This window comes from Amblyraja radiata, chromosome 21 (genome assembly GCF_010909765.2).
Source record: "Amblyraja radiata isolate CabotCenter1 chromosome 21, sAmbRad1.1.pri, whole genome shotgun sequence".
Lineage (NCBI taxonomy): Eukaryota > Metazoa > Chordata > Chondrichthyes > Rajiformes > Rajidae > Amblyraja > Amblyraja radiata.
This window is the reverse complement of record NC_045976.1, coordinates 31,973,383-31,995,714: the sequence shown is the minus strand read 5'-3', so window position 1 is coordinate 31,995,714 and position 22,332 is coordinate 31,973,383. Positions and strand designations below refer to the sequence as shown.

Sequence of the window (22,332 nt, the reverse complement as noted above, 5' to 3'; positions counted from 1 at the left end):
ACCCACCCACTTTAAGTGCAGCCTAACCATTGTTTTGTAAATTTACAACATAACATCCCAATTTTATATTCAACACCATGACCTATGAATGCAAGCATAGAAACATAGAAACATAGAAAATAGGTGCAGGAGTAGGCCATTCGGCCCTTCGAGCCTGCACCGCCATTCAATATGATCATGGCTGATCATCCAACTCAGTATCCTGTACCTGCCTTCTCTCCATACCCCCTGATACCTTTAGCCACAAAGGCCACATCTAACTCCCTCTTAAATATAGCCAATGAACTGGCCTCAACTACCTTCTGTGGCAGAGAATTCCAGAGATTCACCACTCTCTGTGTGAAAAATGTTTTTCTCATCTCGGTCCTAAAATATTTCCCCCTTATCCTTAAACTGTGACCCCTTGTTCTGGACTTCCCCAACATCGGGAACAATCTTCCTGCATCTAGCCTGTCCAACCTCTTAAGAATTTTGTAAGTTTCTATAAGATCCCCCCTCAATCTTCTAAATTCATGCTGTATGCTTTCTTCACTACCCCACCCATCTGTGTTGCTGCTTTCGGGGTCTATGGACTTGGACCCCTTAGTCACGTTCCTTATGCCCTGCCAATTACTGTATATAACATACCCTTATTTGACTTCCCAAAATATATTCCCAGATTAAATTCCACCTGGAAATGTTCAGTCCGACGTTTCATCTGATCTACATCTGTACCCCTCGGCTTCCTCACTGTCCACAAGACCATCATTTCTGTGCCAGCTGCAAACTGACTAATCATTTATCTTATATTCACACGCAAGTTGGTCTCAGCAACTCCTGATCTTGAAACATTCAGCTGGAGTTCCTTCTCAGCGATGCTGTTTGAAAATGGGAGTCCATCATCTGATTAATCTTAATAGAAAGTCCCTACAGAGTGAAGTAAAGTCGTAGACCTGGTAATGTCTCACATAATTGACCATCTGAACCAAGTAATGGAGGCATGAGGTTGAAAGGACAAACTCAGTTCCACTAAACAAACTCGCATGCAAGAAATAGCAAACTGTGCATTCTCCCATCAATTCTCACAGGCAGTTAAATATTGATAAAGCAACTTCTACATGGTTTTCATTAAATAGACTTGAGCAATGGGTCCAGTTCCAGTCCCAAAGGTGGGAGATTCAGATCCATGGGGTAGTTCAGAAAGGTGAGATTGCTTGGGGTAAAGATCTGAATTATGGAGCGAGTTGGACTTCTCAACCCAGAAAGGAAATGTCAACGAAGTATAAACAGAATCACTTAGCAAGTCAGGCAACACTTGTGGAAAGAATAACAAAGTTAAATTTTCAGATCGAAGCCCCTTCATCATTCTAACAATACTCTTTTCTTTCTTTATATATTGCTTAACCTGGCTGAGTGTTTCCAGCATATTTTGCCTTAAATATTAGATGTCCAGAATTTCTAGTTTTTTTTTTTTTAATTCTCAATGCCAAAGAAAAGGCCAGGCTTGTAAGATTACCATGGGCATGATAAATCTGAAATGCTACTTTTCTGAAGGCTTGTGTATCCAGGGCACGAGATCCAGTGTTCAACAGAGGGCAAGAAAGAAAAGGAATGAGAGGCAGAAGTGAGAGCGACAGAGCAGTGAGGCTGAAGAAGAGTGAGATCGAGAGGCTGGAGGAGTGATCAAGGATACATTGAACAAGGAGACGAAGGAGATTGAATGAGCAGGAAACAGGCAAAGAAAGGTGAAAATGGTGATGGGAAAGAGATGTAGGGAAAATATTTGGGAGGGGGGGGGGGGGGGAGGTGGATGAAGCCAATTTGAGGGAGAGAGAAGAGTAGGTCGACAGGGAAGGAATGCCAAAAAGAGGAAAGGAGAGTAGGTAGATGAATTTTACAATGTCTCATGTGCAGCAGTCACTGGTCTCCACCTCCTTCTGTGCAAGCGGTTGCAGATGAATACAAACTTAATGCATCTCAGTGTATAAAGGGAAGTGCCAGTTGACCACTTCCTGTTTCTTGGTCTGATGCTTTGTAATTTAAACTCAGTGTCATTGTAACTGACGAGTTCACTCATGTTTGTGCTACATATTTTAAAATTGCTCTTTATGAATCAGTGAGTTTGAAATATTCCACTGAATTTATTAATAAACCAAAGTGACATGCAGCTTGAGCTCACATCCCCGAGCAGCAGTTTAATGGATTAGAAAGATCCCACTTATTTTTGTTTAAAATCCAAATACCAGATTAGACAATCAAGATCAGTAAAAATGACAACAATGTAATTTGAAACAACCTCACCAGGAGAACTTGCATTTATGCATTGAGTTTGTGCGTAGATAGATAAGCAAATGTGGATCTTCACCACCATCCAATGCTTTGGCCAACTAGTGAGCCTTGATATATTCTAACAGAGAGAGCAATGAGTCAATGTGGAGAAATGGATACTTGTGGCTCCTTAAACGCAGAAAGGGATGGGATGTTTTTTCCAAACATGGTTGTAGTGCTAACTGAAACTAACTTGGGTAATTTCAGTCCAGATTCTCTGATTACAATGGGGAAGGGTCCAACAGTTAATCCTGAAATGTAGAGGCATTTTGGGTACAGGGAAAGGACACTCAGTGCTCGTCAGTGTCTGAATCTTCCTTCAGAGAACATTCTAGGCCAGTCTGGTCAGACAAAAAAATGATTACTTACAACAAAGTCAGGATCTGTTTCCCAATCATCTCCATCCTTCTCCACTTCCACTTTAACGTCATGGCCTACTGCTGATTTCCACATCTATGAGAGACAAAAAAATGTTTCAATAAACAAACTACCAACTTGGCACTGGCTACTCTTCCCCATATTCTGTGGACACTCCACCCTTCAATAAACTCTATGCATGCAATCTGCTTGTACATCCCATTTAAAATGTAACCTCCAAATGACCCTCCACACCAACTTAATCTTCTCTCACACTCCAGCTACACTCTATTCACTTAGGTTTTGTACTGATATTTGCCATCATCCAGTGATGCAGGTCATAGCTTCAATTTCTACAGAAGTTCTCATTCAACCTGCCTCCCACTATTTGTTTCCTATTCCTATTCGAGTGCCACTTTGTTGATGATGTTCACTGTCCTGAGTCCACAGGTGACAGTAAGTAATACTTACTCTATTGAATAGAGCTAATGTGATCGATTGTTACCTTAAATAAGCAGTGTCTCTGGACCATTACAACTCCTACCCTGCTGATGGATGGATCCTTCTCACCTCCAGTCACAATCCAAAGCCTCCCTGCTTTTCCCTACTTTGGGCGTACCAGACTTTGGACTGTGGAAATGGCGCCAAAACTTGTCAGCGCCTGCATGTGAGATGCACAACAAAAAAAATCATTGTGTGACAAAGAAAGCATCATTGAACCATTACTCCTACCTTCCCCTTTTATTCGAGCAAGACTGTAAACCTTGCCCCTATTGAAACTGACAAGAACCAGGCACCATTGCTGCATATCCAACTCTGTCTCACTTCTCCTGAGGGTTCTCCAGTGAAGGATGCCATTTTGTCCATCCACAGACCCCCATGGAATTCTGTGAATTATTGCTGCACCCACTGCATGGATAATGAGAGTTCCCATCACAAACAAGTCACAGCCATACTAGACAGAATCCAGGGTTACCTTCACTGTCATGTGTTGCAGGATCCTTTTTCCAGTTCGGCAATGTGGGCCAATATTCCTCAGTTCAGACAAACGTGGAATTTATTTGACCGATTTATTTTTGCCTTCAGCTCCAGCTCCCGGTCTACTTCAAATTGCAGATGTTTGCATTGCTGAGTGATCGTGAAATTCTCACACTTCCAAATCAGCTTCCATTAGAAAGTGAACTACATTTTTAATTAAATGCCATTCAACAGTAACGACTAAGATTCAAGTTCATCAAACCACCCAATTATGCTACGTGGATGTAAATGGGAGGGCTCCTGGAACCCTATCTCATAATTTCAGTGACAATTACTCCTGTTGCCTCTTTTATTAAGTCACTCCTTTAGTTCAGTCATAGAGTCATAGAGTGATAGTGTGGAAACAGGCCCTTCGGCCCAACTTTCCCACACCGGCCAACATGTCCCAGCTACACTAGTCCCACCTGCCTGCGCTTGGTCCCTCCAAACTTGTCCTATCCATGTACCTGTCTAACTGTTTCTTAAATGACGGGATGGTCCCAGCCTCAACTACCACCTCTGGCAGCTTGTTCCATACACCCACCACCCTTTGTGTGAAAAAGTTACCCTTCGGATTCCTATTAAATCTTTTCCCATTCACCTTGAACCTAGGTCCCCTGGTCCTCGATTCCCTAACTCTGGGCAGAAGACTCTGTGCATCTCCTCTCATGATTGTGTACACCTCTCATCTTCCTGCGTTCTAAGGAATAGAGACCCAGCCTACTCAACCTCTCCCTATAGCTCACACACTCTAGTCCTGGTAACATAAATATTTTCTGACCTCTTTCAAGCTTGACCATATCTATCCTATAACATGGTACCCAGAACTGAACACAATATTCTAAAGGTGGCCTCATCAACGTCTTATAGAACTGCAACATGACCTCCCAACTTCTATACTCAATACTCTGACTGATGGAGGTCAATGTGCCAAAAACCTTTTTGACCACCTTATCTAACTACGACTCGACCTTCAAGGAATCATGCACCTGCACTTCCAGATACCTCTGCTCTACACATGTCCCCAGAGGCCTACCATTTATTGCGTAGGTCCTGCCCTTTTTAGATATTCTTGGGTGGAGAGGGGTGATAGCGGTATAAAGGGGAAGGTAGTGTCTTGTGTTCTGTGTCTTGTGTCTACTGTTTGTGGGTAAGTGTGTCTGTTTAGTGTTCAGCCATGAGCGAATGGCGGTGCGGGCTCGACGGACCTGGTGGTCTACTCTCGCACCTACTTTCTATGTTTCTATGTTTCTATGTTTCTATATCCCAAAATGCAACAACTCACACTTCTCTGTTTCAAATTCCTTCAACCATTCCTCAGCCCTCCTGGCCAATCGATCCAGATCCCACTGCAATCTTTCACAACTATCTTCACTATCTGCAAAACCACTCACAAACTTGCTAATCCTGCCCTGTATGTTCTCATCCAAATCATTAATGTAGATGACAAACAGTAATGGGCCCAGCACCAAACCCTGTGGCACACCAGTCACTGTACAATTTTTATTCCAACTGGGCAGATGCGACTTAAATTAATCAAAAAATGTAGCCTTGAAGTCTGCGTTTATAAAATTAATTTTGTACGGGAAAATTGACTCAGTCTTCTAGATTTGAGCGTTGCTGGCATTTAATGTCCATCCCGTGTTGCCTTGAGAAAGTGCCCGGCCTTTTTCTGGAACTGCTGCTACTTGCAAGCTGAAGATGCTCCCGCAAAGCCCTTAATTTGGCGATAGTAATTTGACACACTGAGTGATTTTTGAATGCCCTTCACAGGAAAGTTAACAGTGCCAATATGGGCATTCCTCTCTGTTCAAAAATAATAAATTCTGCCTCTTGGTGTGGCTCGGTTTCAACCAGTTCTTGCCTCCTTGGCTTAGTCCGCTTCGGCATAGGTGATCTCCCGGTAGCGAAACACTTTAACTCTCCTTCCTATTCCCATGCTGACCTCTCTGTCCAGGGCCTCCTCCATTGTCAGAGTGAGGCCAAATGTAAATTGGAGGAGCGGTATGAGCGTTGATTTCTCTAACTTCAAGTAACCCTTTGCATCCCCTCGCTCTCCATCCCTCTCCCTCCGTAGTCATACCAGTTTTACCGTTGTCCTGTTGAGTTCCACTGTCTATGTTAACTCGTTAATACACTCTATCCCACAGCCGAAAATGGATCATTGTGGGCTCCACATTTTCTTGATTATCATTGCTTTCTGCATATCTTCCATTCATTTGTCCTAAGTACTGTCTATATCTCTTGTTCCCTTTTCCCGACTCTCAATCTGAAGAAGGGTCTCAACCCGAAACATCGCTTATTCCTTTTCTCCAGAGATGCTGCCTGACATGCTGAGTTACTCCAGCTTTCTGTGTCTGTCCCTGGGTCTATAGTTGGTTAAACCCAGTTTCAGACCGAGACTGGAATATACCACAAAAGGTGCTCCCGATAACTGGAATTTGCTACCCACATGCGCCGTCTAGATTCTAGAGTGAGTTCAGAAGAGTTTTGTCATGGTCAGGATCTTTCATTAAAATGGCAGTCCATGTCCAGGCAGATTCTCCGTTAATGACTGGTTCAGATGCTCTTACATTTCCTTCTGTAATTGATGGAAGGGCTAATGGCTTAAGCTACTCTTCACCGCAGTTTTTCCTAATGCTGGCAATCATCCAGCGTATATACACTGCAGCTTTGATATTATTTTGTATCCTTACTATAATATTCACATCTCAAGTATGGTTATCTGTTATTCTGTTTATGAATCATTTAAACTCCTTGATTAGATTTCAACCAATCTTCCATTCCAGGATATCTGTATTTTACATGTAAAGCCACCAATCCTCTAAAGCCTCCCAAGTATCTAATATTCTGTATTTAAACCTCCCAAACCTCTCAATAAGATTTCAGCCAGTAAATCATTCCTGATGCCTGTTACTTTATATATACCTCCAACAAACTCCTCAATTAGATTTCAACCTATACCTCAATCCCAGTATATGTTGCACCTTGCCTATTCAGCCTCACTAGATCTGCATTCACCAGTTCTGCCCTCACACACTTCATTTCTTCCTTGAAAAGCAGCTCCCCTGCCTGACTGAATATGTTCTGAGATTAAGCAACTTCCCTTTTGACATCACACACTTCCTCTAATAAAAGGCAATGTTATGGGAACTACTGCTGATTCTAGCTCCAACTATTTTTGGGACTCTGTGGAATATTCATTGTCATGCCTCACTGGGAACTCTCCAATACATCTTTTCCTGAACATTGATGATTTGTATTTATGTAGTTTCCGGAAGTAGCTGACAGCCTAACGTTCCATGTGAAGGGGGCATATTTGTAACAAGAAAGTGTCGGGCTCGGATTTAGTGAGCAAGCTCTCTGGACAAAGATTTAAATCATGGGTGACTATGTTTGCCATCGTTTGATAGCCTGTCCTTACCCCCAATTTTGTGTCCTCATTCCCTGAAAAGCTCACCCTCACCCATTTCATTGTGTAATGTCAACCATTTAGAACTCACCCCCTTTCTTGTTGATTCCGTGCTGATATCATCCCACCCCCTTCAATTCTATTCTCAACATCAATCCCAACCCGCACCCATCATTCCGCCCACCCTCAACCACCAATCTCCCCATGACCTCCTGGTCCACTCCTCCATTACCACCAACACCACCTCTCTTCGATAAAACGCCAACCCAAAAAAATGTTAAGAGCCGCACCGGTCCTTCACTTTCTTCCCTCCAACAGCCAGGGCCACAAACTCTCCTTCCAGTTGAAACGTATCTCTTTCAATTGAATTCAATATATCACAATCCATTATTCTCCATAATGGGGAAAGCAAATGCAGAATAGTGATGCCTCCATTCAATGCCTTTGGCTGTATGGCACTTTTTACCCTTTCTGACCTCACTATCCTCTGTTTCCAGGTTTGTTCTAATGAACTTCAACTTGAAGAACACTGCCGTCTCCCAATTCAACACCATTTAGTCTGAATATTGGTTTCACCAACTTCATATCATAATTAATGTTCTCGTTATTCCAAATAAAAGCTGCCGTAATCATCTTGAAAGGCCCACTAGCGCTCCCTCCATTGGTCTATTATCTACACCTTTTGCTTGCATTCTCATCTCCACTAATGGTGCAGTAGAAATTAATTTGACTATTAATCTCCTGCACTTCAGTCCTAGATGTCTATTAATTTATATACAAACCCCAACAATCAGATTCAGCCTGGATGGATTATATGAATCTGCTGAACTGTTCGATTACATTTCAGTCTTTTAACTCACCATCTGGTATCTTTTATTTTATTTGTTCTTTTACTTGATGTCAAAATTGCTGGCGAGGTTGTTGGTTAGTGTTTATTCTGATCTATCACCTGAATTGATTGGATACTTCACTGGACGTTTAGAGTCATCCACATTGGTGGCCTGGACTACAGTCAAGATTCCTTGATTAGACCCCGGGTACCTTTTATTCTGTTTATGGATCCCACTCCAACAGCAAAACGCCTAGGTCGGATTGCAGACTGCAACTCACTCCAGGTGAGTTATTCTACACATTAGACTGCTCCTCCCGCAGATTATTCTACACATGAACCGCAAACTTCGAATCTCTTCTCTACTTCCTGGTTAGCCCCCGATTAGACTCCGACCTCTTACTCATCTACACCTCCCCCCCCGCTAAACCCTCCCGTCGCTCTCACAAACCTGCCAGGTCTCGGTTATTGGATCAAAATATTACTGGGCCAATGACAAGTCTGGTAAAAGATTCCTCGCCACTTCTGGGACGAGCAGGGGCGAGGGGCAGAGTAAGGTCTCCGGGTGCGGGCTGTGTGAACATTGGTCTACAGCCAGGGACCGATGTTCCTCTGCCGCGAATCATTAACAACGGGACTCAGGGGCGGGGGAGACTTCCCTTCAGGGAGTTGAGACCGTTTTGAGAACGGAGAAGTTGACTTACCGCTGGTTCGGGGCTGGTTGCAGGTCCCGGGTCAGCTCGCTACCTGTTCCACTCGATGCAGGGCTCAGTGCCGCGCCTTGACTTAAAGCAGGAAGGGGCGCGAACCTTCTGCAGGCAACAGCTCAGTCAAGTTTCGGAAAACTCGTGCACGTCAGACGCGCTCTGGTCACTAACATGCATTGCGGCTCAAAACTCAACTGATCCAACCCAAATGAGAACCAGAAGACGGAACAACGTCCCGGATCGGAATTGGGATCCGAAAAGGCTGTGGATCAGAATCCGGTACAGGACCGTATCCCAGAGAACGTGGGAACAAAGGCTCCCAAAGTACAACCACATCCCAAAGGTCAAGTCTAAGACCATATTCCTGTGGCTCTACTATAGTTTTACCCATTGCCAGATTTGCACAGGTTACAGTGTCGGCCTTTCCAAACACTAGGTACGAAACACTACCTTAATATTCAAAACACTATCGGATAATGTTCACACATTGTTGGACAACTCAATAAACCTGGCTCACGCAACATTAGCTTGCCCTTGGTAAACAAAATTGCTGGGGAAACTCAGCGGGTGCAGCAGCATCTATGGAGCGAAGGAAATAGGCGACGTTTCGGGCCGAAACCCTTCTTCAGATTTTGTGTACCTTCGATATTCCAGCATCTGCAGTTCCTTTTGAACACATTAGCTTGCCCTTCTTTTGTTGGTTTTTGCAGATTGTCCATACAGCAGTTCAGAAAGTTACATTTTCAGACAGAAACTATTCTGCTTATTGCAATCCATTCAGAAGTTTAAATCCACCATCAATTGTTCCTTGCCTTTGCTACATGCTTGAATCATCTCCAAACATCTCATGTTTTATTTACAGATTTCAGAATTCTACTGGTTTAACTGCTTTACATTCTTTAATTTACCCATTTTGTCTAATAACGAGAGCTATTTCTGTCCATTTGCTTCTCTTACTTTTCATTTGTTTTAGAACAAGTAAATATATATCCAAACTCCCAAATCCTCCCTCTCATTACAGGTTCACTGCCCTTTTGTCTGCTTCTTATTCTTTAAGGTGGGCCCTCCTTCCAGCCCAGTTCAGATGGAATTGGTCCCAAAGATATATTCAACAGTACAACACAGGAACAGGCCCATCGACCCATGAAGCCAGTATCCAATGAAATCGAATTCCTATTTTGTGCACCATATAGGAATTCTACCCCATCTAAGCCTTTTGCATTGAGCAAGTCCCAGTCAATATTGAGGACGTGCAAGTCATCTACAAAGACAAAACTGTAGCCTTGGCATCTTTTGGAAATCTGCCTACATATCTATTCCACTGTCTCCTGCTTGTTATTGTGGGTCTACAGTACAGTCCCATTAGAGTGCCTGCACCTTTCTTATTTTTAAGTCTATATCATCACAGCAGACGAATTCTCCACTTTGTCCTCTCAGAGTGCCGCCATGACAGTCATCCTGATCAGTGGCGCATCTCCTCCTCTACTTTTGCCTCCTTCTTGGCTTGGTTATGACTGAAACATTGAAACCCTGGATCATTGAGCTGCCTGTCATGTCCCTCACGCAACCACGGTTCTGCGATGACCACAATATCTTCGTCCAAAACACTGATCCAGGCAGCAAGTTTATCTGCTTTTTTCACATTACTCCTTGTATTGAAATAAACATACTTTAGTCCATCAGTGTCACCATATTCCTTCATCATGTCTGTCCTCCTTTGAGACTCAATGGTCTTAATCTCCATCTTCCCATCACTTCTTCCAATTTCTGATCTATTACTCCAGTTCCCAAACCTCTGCCACTCGCTTAAACCCTGCCAAATAGCACTAGTAAACCTCCTTGCAAGGATAATTGGCCCCCCTCCAGTTCAGATGCAACCCCTCCCTCTTGTACAGGTTACCTCTGCCCCAGAAGAAATCCCAATGGTCTAAAAATCTGAATCCTGTACAAAATCCTGAGCCATGCATTCATCTGTCCTATCTTCCTATACCTACCCTCACTAGCATGTTGCACTGGGGGTAATCAGATTACTACCCTTGGGGCCTTGCTTTATAATCTACTGCCTCATCATCCCTGTTCCTATGTAATTTATGCCAATGTGCACAATGACCTACAGGTGCAGCCCTTCCCCTCGAGAATGTTCTGCAACCGCTTGAAGACATCCTGGACCCTGGCACCAGGGAGGCAGCATACCTTCCTGGAGTCTCGTTTGCTGCCACAGAATTTCCTCCTAGCGAGTCTGTCCTCCTAGCGAGTCTCCTATCACTATGGCTCTATCTGACTTTTCCCTTTCCCTGTTGCATAGCCAAGCCCAACACTGCAGGCTGGACTACTGCTGCAGCATCTCTCCCCTGACCTGACCTCCCCAATCATCCCCCCTCAGCAGTATCCAAAGGAGCATTCCTGTTTGGGAAGGAAACAGCTCCAAGGGATTCCTGCACTCTCAATGTTATATCTACCCATGTTGAACAAAATCTTTGTTTTACCCCCTTTTTTTATACTAGCTGACTTGAAATCTCCTTTAGTCTGGTATCTGAAAGCAACGCACCATATGGAACACTCAATCTAACCATCGCTCCAAATTATAGAATCCCCTAAATCCCACATGATTCCTCCAAACATCATCAAGCTCCAAGATCTGAGCCTCTGTACTAACCTTTGCAAATGGATTGTTGACTTTTGCATCAGCAGACATTAATTAGTGCAGATTGGTAACATATCTTCTTCACTGACCATCAACACACACGCACCTCCTGACTGCATGCTTAGCCCCCTGTTCTATTCTCATTACATCCATGACTGTGAGGACTGTGACCAGCTCCAATGCAATCTATAAATTTGCCAATGACTCTGCTGCTGTTGGCTGAATTGCAGCTGGTGCTGGGTGAGTGTATCGGAGAGAGGTAGAACGCCTGGTTTAGTGGTGCCATATCAGCAACCATAGCGTCAAGAAAACCAAGGAAATACCTGCCTGCATTTTGTGTCTATCTTCAAAGAAATAATATTGTCTCTCCAATGGCGCTGTGGGAGCACTGATTTGAATTTGAGATCCTTTTCCATAGCACCATAAAGCAAGAAGTTACTTATGATGTTCATGCTCAAGGCACCAATCATAATCCTGAAATTGCAAAGATACATTTTATCTTGATCCTTACAAATCAGTAATCTCCAGCTTCTTCAAATACACAGTACAAAAGCCTTCATGAGACAAGCAGAGACAGGCTGCATACTTCTACTAGGAGGTTCCTTCACTCTGCTGCTCAAACATGTCCAGTGGAGCTCCACACATGGGTTGTTACAGATTGCTGCCATAATCTGCAAAGAGTGTAGTGACAGCCACAAAGTACAGAGGCTTTATTGTACAAAGCATTTTCCCAGAAGAAGCATGAAGTATAGGGGTACCGGTGGCAATTTTGTCAGAATGTCTGAGGCAGAGGTGAAGTGGTCGGTGGGCAGCCAGAGTGAGCAAGAAATAAATAAACAACTCAGAGTGTGTAAGGTTGAGGAATGTAGCATTTTCTCAAAGGGAGTAGGGGAGTTGTGAATTCAGATATTGTTAGCGCAAGGAGTAATTGAGATCAGAGATGAGATTTGCTGTTGAGACATGGGGGTGGTAATGTGGATGTGGATCCATTATTATGTGCACTGTTTTTTGTTGTTGTTTTTTTTTAAAATTTGTTTATTTTATTAGAAGTTAATACAATACAAAACAATACAGTGGCACCTAATTTTAGGTGCCAACTATGTCATACCGTGATCCATTCTATGTACAACCTCTAGTTTTATGATTATGTGCACTGTTGAAGAGAAAGAACCAGGACATTGAGTTTTGGGATGGAGGAGGCAGAGTTGAACTGACACAGGAGGGAAGGGTTGGAGCTGGTTGACTGCATTCTGAGTGGTTGGGATGGGGTAGGGGGAATGTGAATACAACTGTCACACTTTTAAAAAGTATTTGAAGCAAAGAAGAACAAATAAGCCACTTAGCTCATGTCTGTTCTATTCCATACAAATTAGCAAATCGCTGACACTCCAGACATCACTTTTTCTTCATATCACAATACCTTTGGTTTGTAAAAATATTAGTCTGTGATCTTAAACTAGCAACTGCCTGAGCATTAATTTTGTGAAGGAGAGTTAGAAACTCCTACCCTACATTGGGTGCAGAAGCATTTTCTAACTTTACTCCTAAAAGGCCAGCTCTTAAGTTTTATATTATACCCCTATTCTCGAGCCTCATAACATATATAAATAATTTCGCACAATTTAACTTCTTTTAAATAATCCAGAAGATCCTGCAACCGGGTACTCCCTGTCTTCGCAGAATCCAATTCTGTTTATCGCAGAACTTCTTCCCTCTTGTATTCTGCTTCTTCCAATATTGAGGCTGGAATTCTCGTCGCCTCGATACCTATCAAAGATATTTTAATAATATGTCTTTATGGATTCTTAATCCTCTTTGAACTTCAACTGGTTCTAGCTGTAACACCATTCGGAAACAATGATTATATCCTTTAACATTCCAAAATAGATACACTTGCACAAATTTGTATACAGGGTATTTGCTTTTCTTTTTAATGAATAGATCTTCATAATTTAATGATTGCACTATTTATAATGTCATCTATTTTTATGATTGGTAAGCATGGAACCATGGCTTGAAAAAAAAAAAAAGTCACATGCTGGAAATGTGCAATAAAATCCGATAATACTGTGGATACTCAGCAAGCAGCATCTATGGAAGGGGAACCAGACTCTAATATTTTAGGGCAATGACCTTCCTCACAGCTGGAGATGTGAGCAAAGTAACATGTTTTAAATGACAGAGATGGGGAAGAGTGAAGAGAACAAAAGAAATGCCCACGATAGGATGGATACCGATTGTCCAGCTGGCGTAATAGCTTTGGTATTGGTTTATACCGAGCTGCAGTGAAAAGCTTTGTTTGTGTGTTATCCAGTTTACTCATACTATATTATGTATGTATTATACATGAGTATAATTAGGCCAAACACAAGTACAAGAGGAAGCCAAGAGAAAAATACCAGAGTGCAGAATATAGTATTACAGCATTATAGCACAACAGTTACAGAGAAAAAAGTGCAAGGTTCACAATGAGACGTCGGAAAATCAAGGCTACACACTATTCTAAAGGGAGAAGCATTCAGTAGTCTATTCACAGTGGGGAAGAAGCTGTTCCTGATTCTGTATTGGATGTAATCTAAGAGGGGGAGATGGATGCATGTTAATCATGATTGATCTATCTGGAAGTGGACAGAGGAGATAAATGAGAGCAGTGAAGAGAAAAAAAAATCTGGAATTCTAAGATATTGCTGGACATCTGAAATAAAGAAAAATGACGGAAATACTCAGTCGATGGCTTTCCATGCCACTGTCCAAATCATTTGTAGATTGTGAATAATTGGGCTGCAACTGAGATAACAGCAGCAATCCAACTACATCAGAGGCTGGAATTTGAGATAAAAACTTAAAATACTGTAGATACTCATGTAATCAGATAACATCTGTGAAGATTAAACTGGAGCTCTGATCTCAGGCTGATGCCTTGCTGATTATCTCAAAACTTTCTATTTTCATCACCAAAATCTTTGGCCTGTTGTGCTTAGCTTCCTTAATTTCTTGGCCATTTCCCCTATTTTCAGCTTCCTGACATTAAGCCAACTTTCTCTTCACAGATGTAATTTCTACATGTTGAAACCAAAATGTTTAAAAATGGCTTTTTAAAAAAATCTGACAATGTGCACTTTAATTAACCACACGTGATTTTTTTCTATTACAAATCTCAAATTGTGGAGTACAGAGGCAAATTTAGAAATGATGGGTCTTTATCCCAAACATTATGGAGGGCACTGTAACCTTCACTGTCAGCCTGTACTAATTTGTCCGATATAATTGTAAACTTGTTTGAAGTCTGTTGTATGTTTTTTTGGGGGTTTTTTCAGCAAGGTTTTCTTGTCATATTTTGGTTTTCTGAAAGATTATAACGGAGGTACATTATTGATTGGAACAGAACCAAGCACCTTGTTGACCGATGCTGCACATTGGTTCACAAAGTTGGTGCACACTGAATTGGGGTTAATATACTGTCATAGATTGGGATTTGAACTTCTGACAGCAAGGGTGGAATGACAATGTTTCTCATGTTGTCATTCTGTGACCAATGGACTATTACAGGGATTGATTCTTGGGACTGAGCTGGTTACAATCTATTTCAGTGGTTTGTCCAAAGGAATCATTTGCCATATTGTCCAGTGTTTTGGTGATACAAGATCAAGTCAGAATTGCAAGCATAATGTGAAGAGGCTTCAAGGGGATATAGCCAAACATGCAAGTGGGTGACAAAACACAAGATGGAATATAATGGGGAAAAATGTAACATCATCCACTTTGGTGCACAAAACAGAAAAGCAGACAAGTGTTTAAAATAATGAAAGATTGAGGATTGATGACATTCAATGGATCCTGGTATACATGTCACTAAATGCAACATGCAGGTGCAGCCAGTGAACAGAGAGGCAATTGGCATGTTCCTGTTTAAAGGAAGATTTAAATACAGGACTCAGGAAACCTTCTGCAGTTATTTAGGACATTGGTCAGATTGCACATTGTGTCCTGTATAGAATTTAGGTGTCCTTACCAAGGAAGGAAGCATCTTAGGGTATGCAGAAAAGGATTCACTCCACTATTTCCAGATATGGCTGGTTTGACATTTGATGAGATGAGTAGACCTGGCCTGTAATCTCAAAAGTTGAGAAATGAAAGGAGATTTCATTGAAACCTACTTAAGTCTTAATGCTTGATTGGCTGGTGGGAGTTAAGTTTCCCATGACTGAGGAGGCTCCAACCAGGGGTTTATAATCTTAGAGTAGTGGTTAGGCCGTTTAGGAATAAGATGAGAAGTTTTTACTCGGACAACAATGAAACTTTGCAAACATCTTTCTCTGTGTTAATGAGGCTCTTATGAAAACAGGAGATACAAGCAAAGTACCCGGATTTGGTGTTGAGGAAGAATACCAGCCATGAACTTATCAAATGGCAGGCTCAAATTGCCAGTGGGCCTCTCCTTGTTCTACTGTCATTCTGTAGCAGTAAGTGCAAGAATTGAGACATCATCAGTTTGTTTTCAAAAAGACTTTATTCAAAGCCGTACATGAATACTTTGGTCATTGGTGCAACTCCATCTTAACCGTTCCCCCCTTCCCAAACTATTGCCAGATCCTCCATGAGTTTGTAGTAGTGCTGCTGACTGCTCATTGCCCCATTCCTCAATATTTAAGTCCAACACACTTTGCATTCAGTCACATGGAATAATGGAAGCAAAGTGTGAAAGAAATTTGAGTGTCAGCAGCCATTTAATTCACTGTAGAAGAACCGCTGGCAATCATTTTATCTACAGTTCCCAGGAAAAGGCAACACACGACAGAGTTGCATATCATAAATAGACAATTTAAATTAAACAGGGCCACCTGTAGTAAATATGGACCTCTCATTTACTGTACACAGACGGATATCTCCCCAGAAAGATCATGGAATATTTAAATATATTTTATGTATAAAAATATTTTAAACTCTTTGTGATTTTATGTAGGTTTTCATTACAATGCAAAAAACTACCAACTGCACATGTACCATGCAGGGGGCAACCCACAATCTAACCTATATTCCGTAGTGTCGCTTTTTTGCCCAAATGACCAAAATCCAGATGATCTGGATTGTTCTTGCAATTGAGGATGTGGTGGTGTTGAGATGGGGAGGGCATCTCCTGAGATGAGGGGCCCTCTTGGTTTGGGCATGGTAAGGTCTCAGGGTGAATGGGTCGTTTGGGGCAGCATAAGGCTGGGTTTTGCTTTTAACTTGGAGGACTCGGGATTCTAGATTGGGGACAATGTCTGGGCTGATTGATGAATAGAAACCCTCTCTATTTTAAGGAACCTGGGGCCAGTTCTACCTTTGATAGTCACTCCGGGTGAGCTGCAGATGTTTGTACTGCAGTGAATAGTCTGGGGGCAGTTTGCAACATTCTGGCAAGTTGACTAAATTCTACATCAGTACATTTACCCAATGATGCTCCTGCCTTGCATTGTAAGCACATTCTCCCTCTTTTCTCTGGGGAAGAGATGGAGTGACAATCCGCATTCACCTTAAGGCATCTCACATTCACCAGATGCAAACCACCAGGCTTTTATTGATATATCCTGCCTTTACTTTGCTGCATACTTTACCATCATCCTCAAAACATGCTGGTTTGCACTGCATTAATTATATCCAGTTGGCCTGAATTGTCACCACATCCATCTCTCCATGTCAATAAACCCTCGTCACCTACTGGTCACCCCAGACTGGCAGTTCACTGCGCGTTACAGCCCCTCATTACATTTTGTTACTATGCTCCTGGTATCATGTATTGTTGTTGCACACTTTGTCATGTGTCCTACCCAGAATCACATCCAACTTGCATGCAAATCAGTATGACAATTTCTCTCCCACAGGAAGAGTAAATGATCATTGCTTACCTACTGCTCTGCCCTACAGGTGGAGCAACTCACACTCCACCGCATCATGTTACAGAAACCCAGCCAATACTACAAGCCTCATGCCACCTCAATGGGCCTTCCTTAATATTGGGATCTTCTATTGCTCCCCACCGAGGTTTTCAAGCAAAGGCTTTGGAGTTGCGTTTTCAGCAGCTAAACGATTGTAAGGATGAGCCAAATATCAAAATCACAAAGAGTTTAAAAGTCCAAAATGTAAATACATTTAGGAAGGCACTTGTTAATCAGCCGATAGACAGAATGATGGGATTGCCCCATAAGGCAACAGGAAGTAGCTGAAACCGGTAACAATATGTAAGCACGTGTCCCGTTCACCCAAAGACTACCTAAAACAAGTGAAATGTCCTGCCTGACACCACAGCATACTTACCCTGATTTACCTGCATTTCCCAAAGGTCTAATCTGTTTTTAACTATGAATTGTAATTTCTCTCTCGTGCCCAAAACTACAGTAACCCATGCTGGATTATTCTCCCCTTGGCTTAATTCTTTCCTCTCCAAAAGAAAGAGATCTGAATTAATGTATTACTATAAAGCATTTTATGTAGTATATTACATTCTGCAACATTATAAGCAAACTATCTTTTTCCCTTCAAGGGTCACCCCTCTGTGTAGTGGGCTGTCATATTTCCCTGTAGGCATGTGCTGCCAATAGCTATGCAACACCACCATCTACTGAAGCAAATCTGGCATTGCAGACTGCATGCCACTGATATAAATGACAGCAAGAATGAATCAAAGTGTATGAACATGCATCGAATAAGGAATGCTTCTGTGTTTCTTTGGAGAAAACTTTCCTTCATTGGAAAAGTAAAGAAGATGAACAAATCACTTCTCACTCATGGATATGTGGAAGAGGATATTGGAGAAAAATCAGGTATAATCCAGTCATACCCTCCTGAATGTTCAGCCTGACATCCATTCACGATTTGTGCATTAGGAGCCCATAATATTTTCCAATGCCCATTGCTATCCAGGGTGAATCCTCAAGATCAGATTCCCCAAAGTACTGCAAAAATGAATCATGTCATCAGTCAAAAAGAGAAAGAAAAACTCGGAGCAAATTAAAAGCCTTTGAAAACAGGTATAAATTCCCATTGAAGACAGAAGAAATCTTCATCTCCAAGTACAGGTAAAGGTAATGTTCCTGGTGTGAATTGCTGCCACTGCATTCCATCAGCTGACTGCCTGCCAGTCCTGACCGTCCAGAGCATCAGACATCGTGGAGTTTACAGGTTCCCAGAGAAGCACAGGAGGAACAGGACATGCAGCACAATGAAATATGCAGCAAACAGCAACTTGGTCCGATATCGGGCATGGAACAGAGAGCAAAATGACCTCACATTGGAGCTCCTCCGTGTCTGATGGCAAAAAGTACAGAACAATAATTAGAACATACCAGAGAATGGACATACTGCAATGGCCACACTGAGCCAGCTGGAGGGCAGGGCAGGGCATTCGGCAGCTTGGGGCCGTGGACGAGCTGCATTGCCCACAATGGGCCTGTAGGGGGGGGGTGTGAGAGACATGTTGTACAATTAATACTGGGTCAGCAATGCCTGTCGTTTGAAGCGCCTGTCATTAGAGAGAATAAAATCTTATGAGGGGTAGTAAGAAGCTCTACACTGATAGTGTATTATGTGGCTGCATTGTATGATGATGTGAAGGGGTGTGGATTGGCATATTGTTGACCAGTGGTGGGGAAATGTTCATCACTGTGGGACCACAGAGTAGGGTGTACTGGAATAAGGAGACCTATTCTTGACAATATGTGCATCAATGCCAACGTCCCCTTTGCATGGGTACTTACCTTACTCGGAGTGGCACTCTCCGGTAGATCGATCAACAGGGAATGCTCTGTCAAGCCTGAGGCATTGAGGTTCCTCTCCTGGGCACTGACCCACTCACTCAGCTCCACACTGAAAAGCATCAGACACCAGGAACTGTTACAACCTCTTCCTCAGCTTCTTACCATCTCACAATCACAATACACCTACTTGATAGTAAACAGCACTGTGTAACATGATATATTATTCCTGTAATATTCCTGAGGCATGTACACTGTTCGCTGACATACAGTAATAGTAGGTGTTCATCTCCTCCAGTCTGTTCAGTTAGAAAACTGCTGAGATACAAGGCTTACTTACTTTCACTTCACATCCAACATTGCACCTTTCTATCTAACAAACATGGTACAATATCTGACTTGACTTTTCCAGCTCAATCGCGGCTTCCGAAGCCTCCTAACACAGCTCCAGACTTCCACCAACTGTTTTGGGGTAGCATATTTCCAGTTTTTATTCCAAATCACCTGCTGTAATATTAAGCCTGCATTTCCCCATAAGACAGTTGTGGGAATGTGTGCAGAATTGAGGAAGGACTGGAATTCGGAAAGGCGGGATGCTGCCGTGAAAGGATTTGGGGAAGGTGGACTTGAACGATATGAGAACAAGGTGGATATGTAGGATTACTACAGTGATAAAATAGGAAGGGACAAGGAATATTGGGGAGAAAAGGGGTTGATCTATTTCTGCTTCAGAAAGAGATGGTTGGAAGCTGGGCCAGTTGATGTAATTATGCGTTGAGTAAGTGGCTGTAGGTACATGGAATGAAGATGGCAGGGTGGGATTATTAATCTCTAAAAACAGAATAAATTGCTTAATTTAACCCTCAGCACCTGAATTTATAAATGGATACTTTTGCACATCTTTTCTTACATCTCTAATTAAAAAACACTTTTCTCGACCATTCTTCAAATGGATAAAATACCATGTTGGTTGGGGTAGGAGGATAAGAGAGTTGCTGATCCTTCTTTCTTTTATTCACACGCTCAAGGCCATTTTTTTTGTTACCTTTTCAGTTGATGTTCAGCAGAGAGAAGGGCTTCTTCAGCTGCCAATCTCTTTTCCTGTTCTTCAGCCAGAAAGCCCTCCACTTGGCTCAGTTCCCGGTCAGTTCTGTCCTGTTCTTGCTTAGCTTCAATTAGCCTATGAAACACCAAACGAGAGAACAATTTTCATATCAACATGGAATAAGGAGAGAGCATTCATCAGGATTGAATTCCAAACCCTGACAACCCTCACTATATATATATATTTTTAAAATCCTCATGTTCTACTCCTTTGCTGCTTTTGTCAATCAAGGTGTGCCCTAGTTCTTGATCAAATAGCAACACACTATTTCCTATCAATCTCTATCAATACACTTCATGATTTAAAATACCTTTACCAGGTCTCTTCACAACCAGTTTCAAGAAATTCATCTCCAAATTCTCTAGTTTAACCATTTAATCAAAGTTACTCATCTGCGTAATAATTTTCATAAAACACTTCCACACCCACATGTTTTGGTTGCAAAGAATGCAGTTGGTCCCCAATTTTACTAACCTTCTCATGCCATCTCTCCAATCTTCTAACAGCTCTTCCCCCCATGCATTTAACCACTTCCCGAGTGATAGGAGTCTGGTCCCCATAATCTCTTCCCATCTACTTTGAGACAGGGAGTACATTTTTACCTGTGATTTTTTTCTATCACAAATCTCAAATTGTGGAGTACAGAGGCAAATAAATAAATGATGGGTCTTTGTCCCAAACATCATAGAGGGCACTGTAATTGGCATCAGAAAACTCTGATCACAAATTGCAATGCTAAAGGGGTAAGAGAATGAAAATTATCTTAAGCTTAGGCAAGATATCAGGTGTCTCTGCCCTGAGCAGCAATCTTCTATAGTGTAAAAGGCAGAAAAATGGTGTTCCAGGAAACAGCTGTACCAGAACTCCATTGCATCCAAAAGCAAAAAAGCTGGACAACTGAAATACATCAACAAATGCTGGGGATATCAAGCAAGCCATACAGCATCTGTGGATACATAGTGATAAAGTTTCAGGACATTGACCATTCTTCAGAATTGTTCTCCACCTGCTATTTTGCAGACATTAGAAATTGAATGAAAGATTCAGATCCACTTTTTACCTTTGTTTCAGCTGTTTCAATTCTGTTTTATTATCCTGCATCTCAACCATGTCCTTTTCCTGAGGGCCACCAGGTGCAGTGTCAACCATGAGGCCTGTCTGAATGCCAGAGAAATAAACAAAATCACAAGAGGGTTCAACAAGGACAATATAGCACTCGAAATATCACCGCACTGCAGCAAGACACATCACACCATTACACTACGAATCTAAGATATCTTGTTATACTATACAGGACAATAGATACACGAGAGGGCATTTCAGATCTGAATCTAATCAAAAGAAATCAGAGTGTACATGTTAAATGTAAAATGGTCTTGCTCTTTGGTACCGATAGCAGTTAAAGGTGTTGGAATTGTATGAACATAAAATAACAGATCTACAAGCCAGACTTTAACAGGGATATGGATGGACAGGGATCAGATATGGAATAAAATTATATATTGCAACTCTTCCCATACTTCATTTTTCTCACAGTAATCATCACCCAGCATCCTGACACCAGGCAATTATCTCTGCAAGGGCCTTCACAATTTCTTCCCATGCTTCCCACAAGGTCCGTGGATGTCCTCAGTCAGGCCCTGCCGATTTATCCATCTTAATGCACTTTAATACCTCCTCTTTGGTAATTTGAATGTGCCTAAGACATCACAACTCGTCCACCTCAGTTTGTTAGTTTCCACGATCTTCTCAGTAAAAACTTATGAGAAGTATTCATTTTATATCTCTCTCATCTCTTGTGGTTCAACATACTAAGCCAATCAGATCTTTAAGGATAAATATTCTGTCCCCCGCCATGCTTTTACTCATAATATACTTGAACAATCTCGAGATTTTCCTTAACCTTGCCGTACTAAAATTCATTGAGTCAAGTCCTCTGTCCTAGCCTTATCAATCAACTTCAACGCATCCTCAAATAACTCTATTAAGCTAGTACAACATGACCCGCTGCAGACAATGCCATATTGACTTTCTAACTACTCCATTCTCTTCCTAATGTGAGAAATAATTTCACAAAGATTCCTCTCCAATAATTACCACTGATGTGTTGCACAACAGCCTATAATTTCTTGGATTATCACTACCTCCTTTCTTAAACAATGGAACAACAACATTGACTACTCTCCAGTCCTTCAGGATCTCATAGAGAGGATACAAAGGC

General features: G+C 42.0%; 2 protein-coding genes across 7 annotated transcripts in view; both read right to left on the bottom strand.

Annotated features, from left to right (window-relative positions):
* LOC116985292 (src substrate cortactin-like) overlaps nucleotides 1-8,809 on the bottom strand; it is a 45,614-nt gene extending 36,805 nt beyond the window's left edge. For all 6 annotated transcript variants that reach the window (XR_004415239.1, XM_033039977.1, XM_033039978.1 and 3 more), the window contains exons 1-2: nucleotides 8,627-8,809; nucleotides 2,677-2,760 (exon numbers count right to left, since the gene is read on the bottom strand). Coding sequence is in view for 5 of the 6 variants with exons in the window: in XM_033039977.1 (XP_032895868.1) it covers nucleotides 2,677-2,760 (84 nt within the window). In the remaining variant the exon portion in view is untranslated. The remainder of the gene's footprint in view (nucleotides 1-2,676; nucleotides 2,761-8,626) is intronic.
* A 6,955-nt stretch (nucleotides 8,810-15,764) lies between these two features.
* golgb1 (golgin B1) overlaps nucleotides 15,765-22,332 on the bottom strand; it is a 47,573-nt gene continuing 41,005 nt past the window's right edge. Inside the window, exons 16-19 of the mRNA XM_033039976.1 lie at nucleotides 21,172-21,269; nucleotides 20,052-20,186; nucleotides 19,010-19,118; nucleotides 15,765-18,560 (exon numbers count right to left, since the gene is read on the bottom strand). Of these exons, the coding sequence (XP_032895867.1) occupies nucleotides 18,429-18,560; nucleotides 19,010-19,118; nucleotides 20,052-20,186; nucleotides 21,172-21,269 (474 nt within the window). The 3' untranslated portion in view covers nucleotides 15,765-18,428. The remainder of the gene's footprint in view (nucleotides 18,561-19,009; nucleotides 19,119-20,051; nucleotides 20,187-21,171; nucleotides 21,270-22,332) is intronic.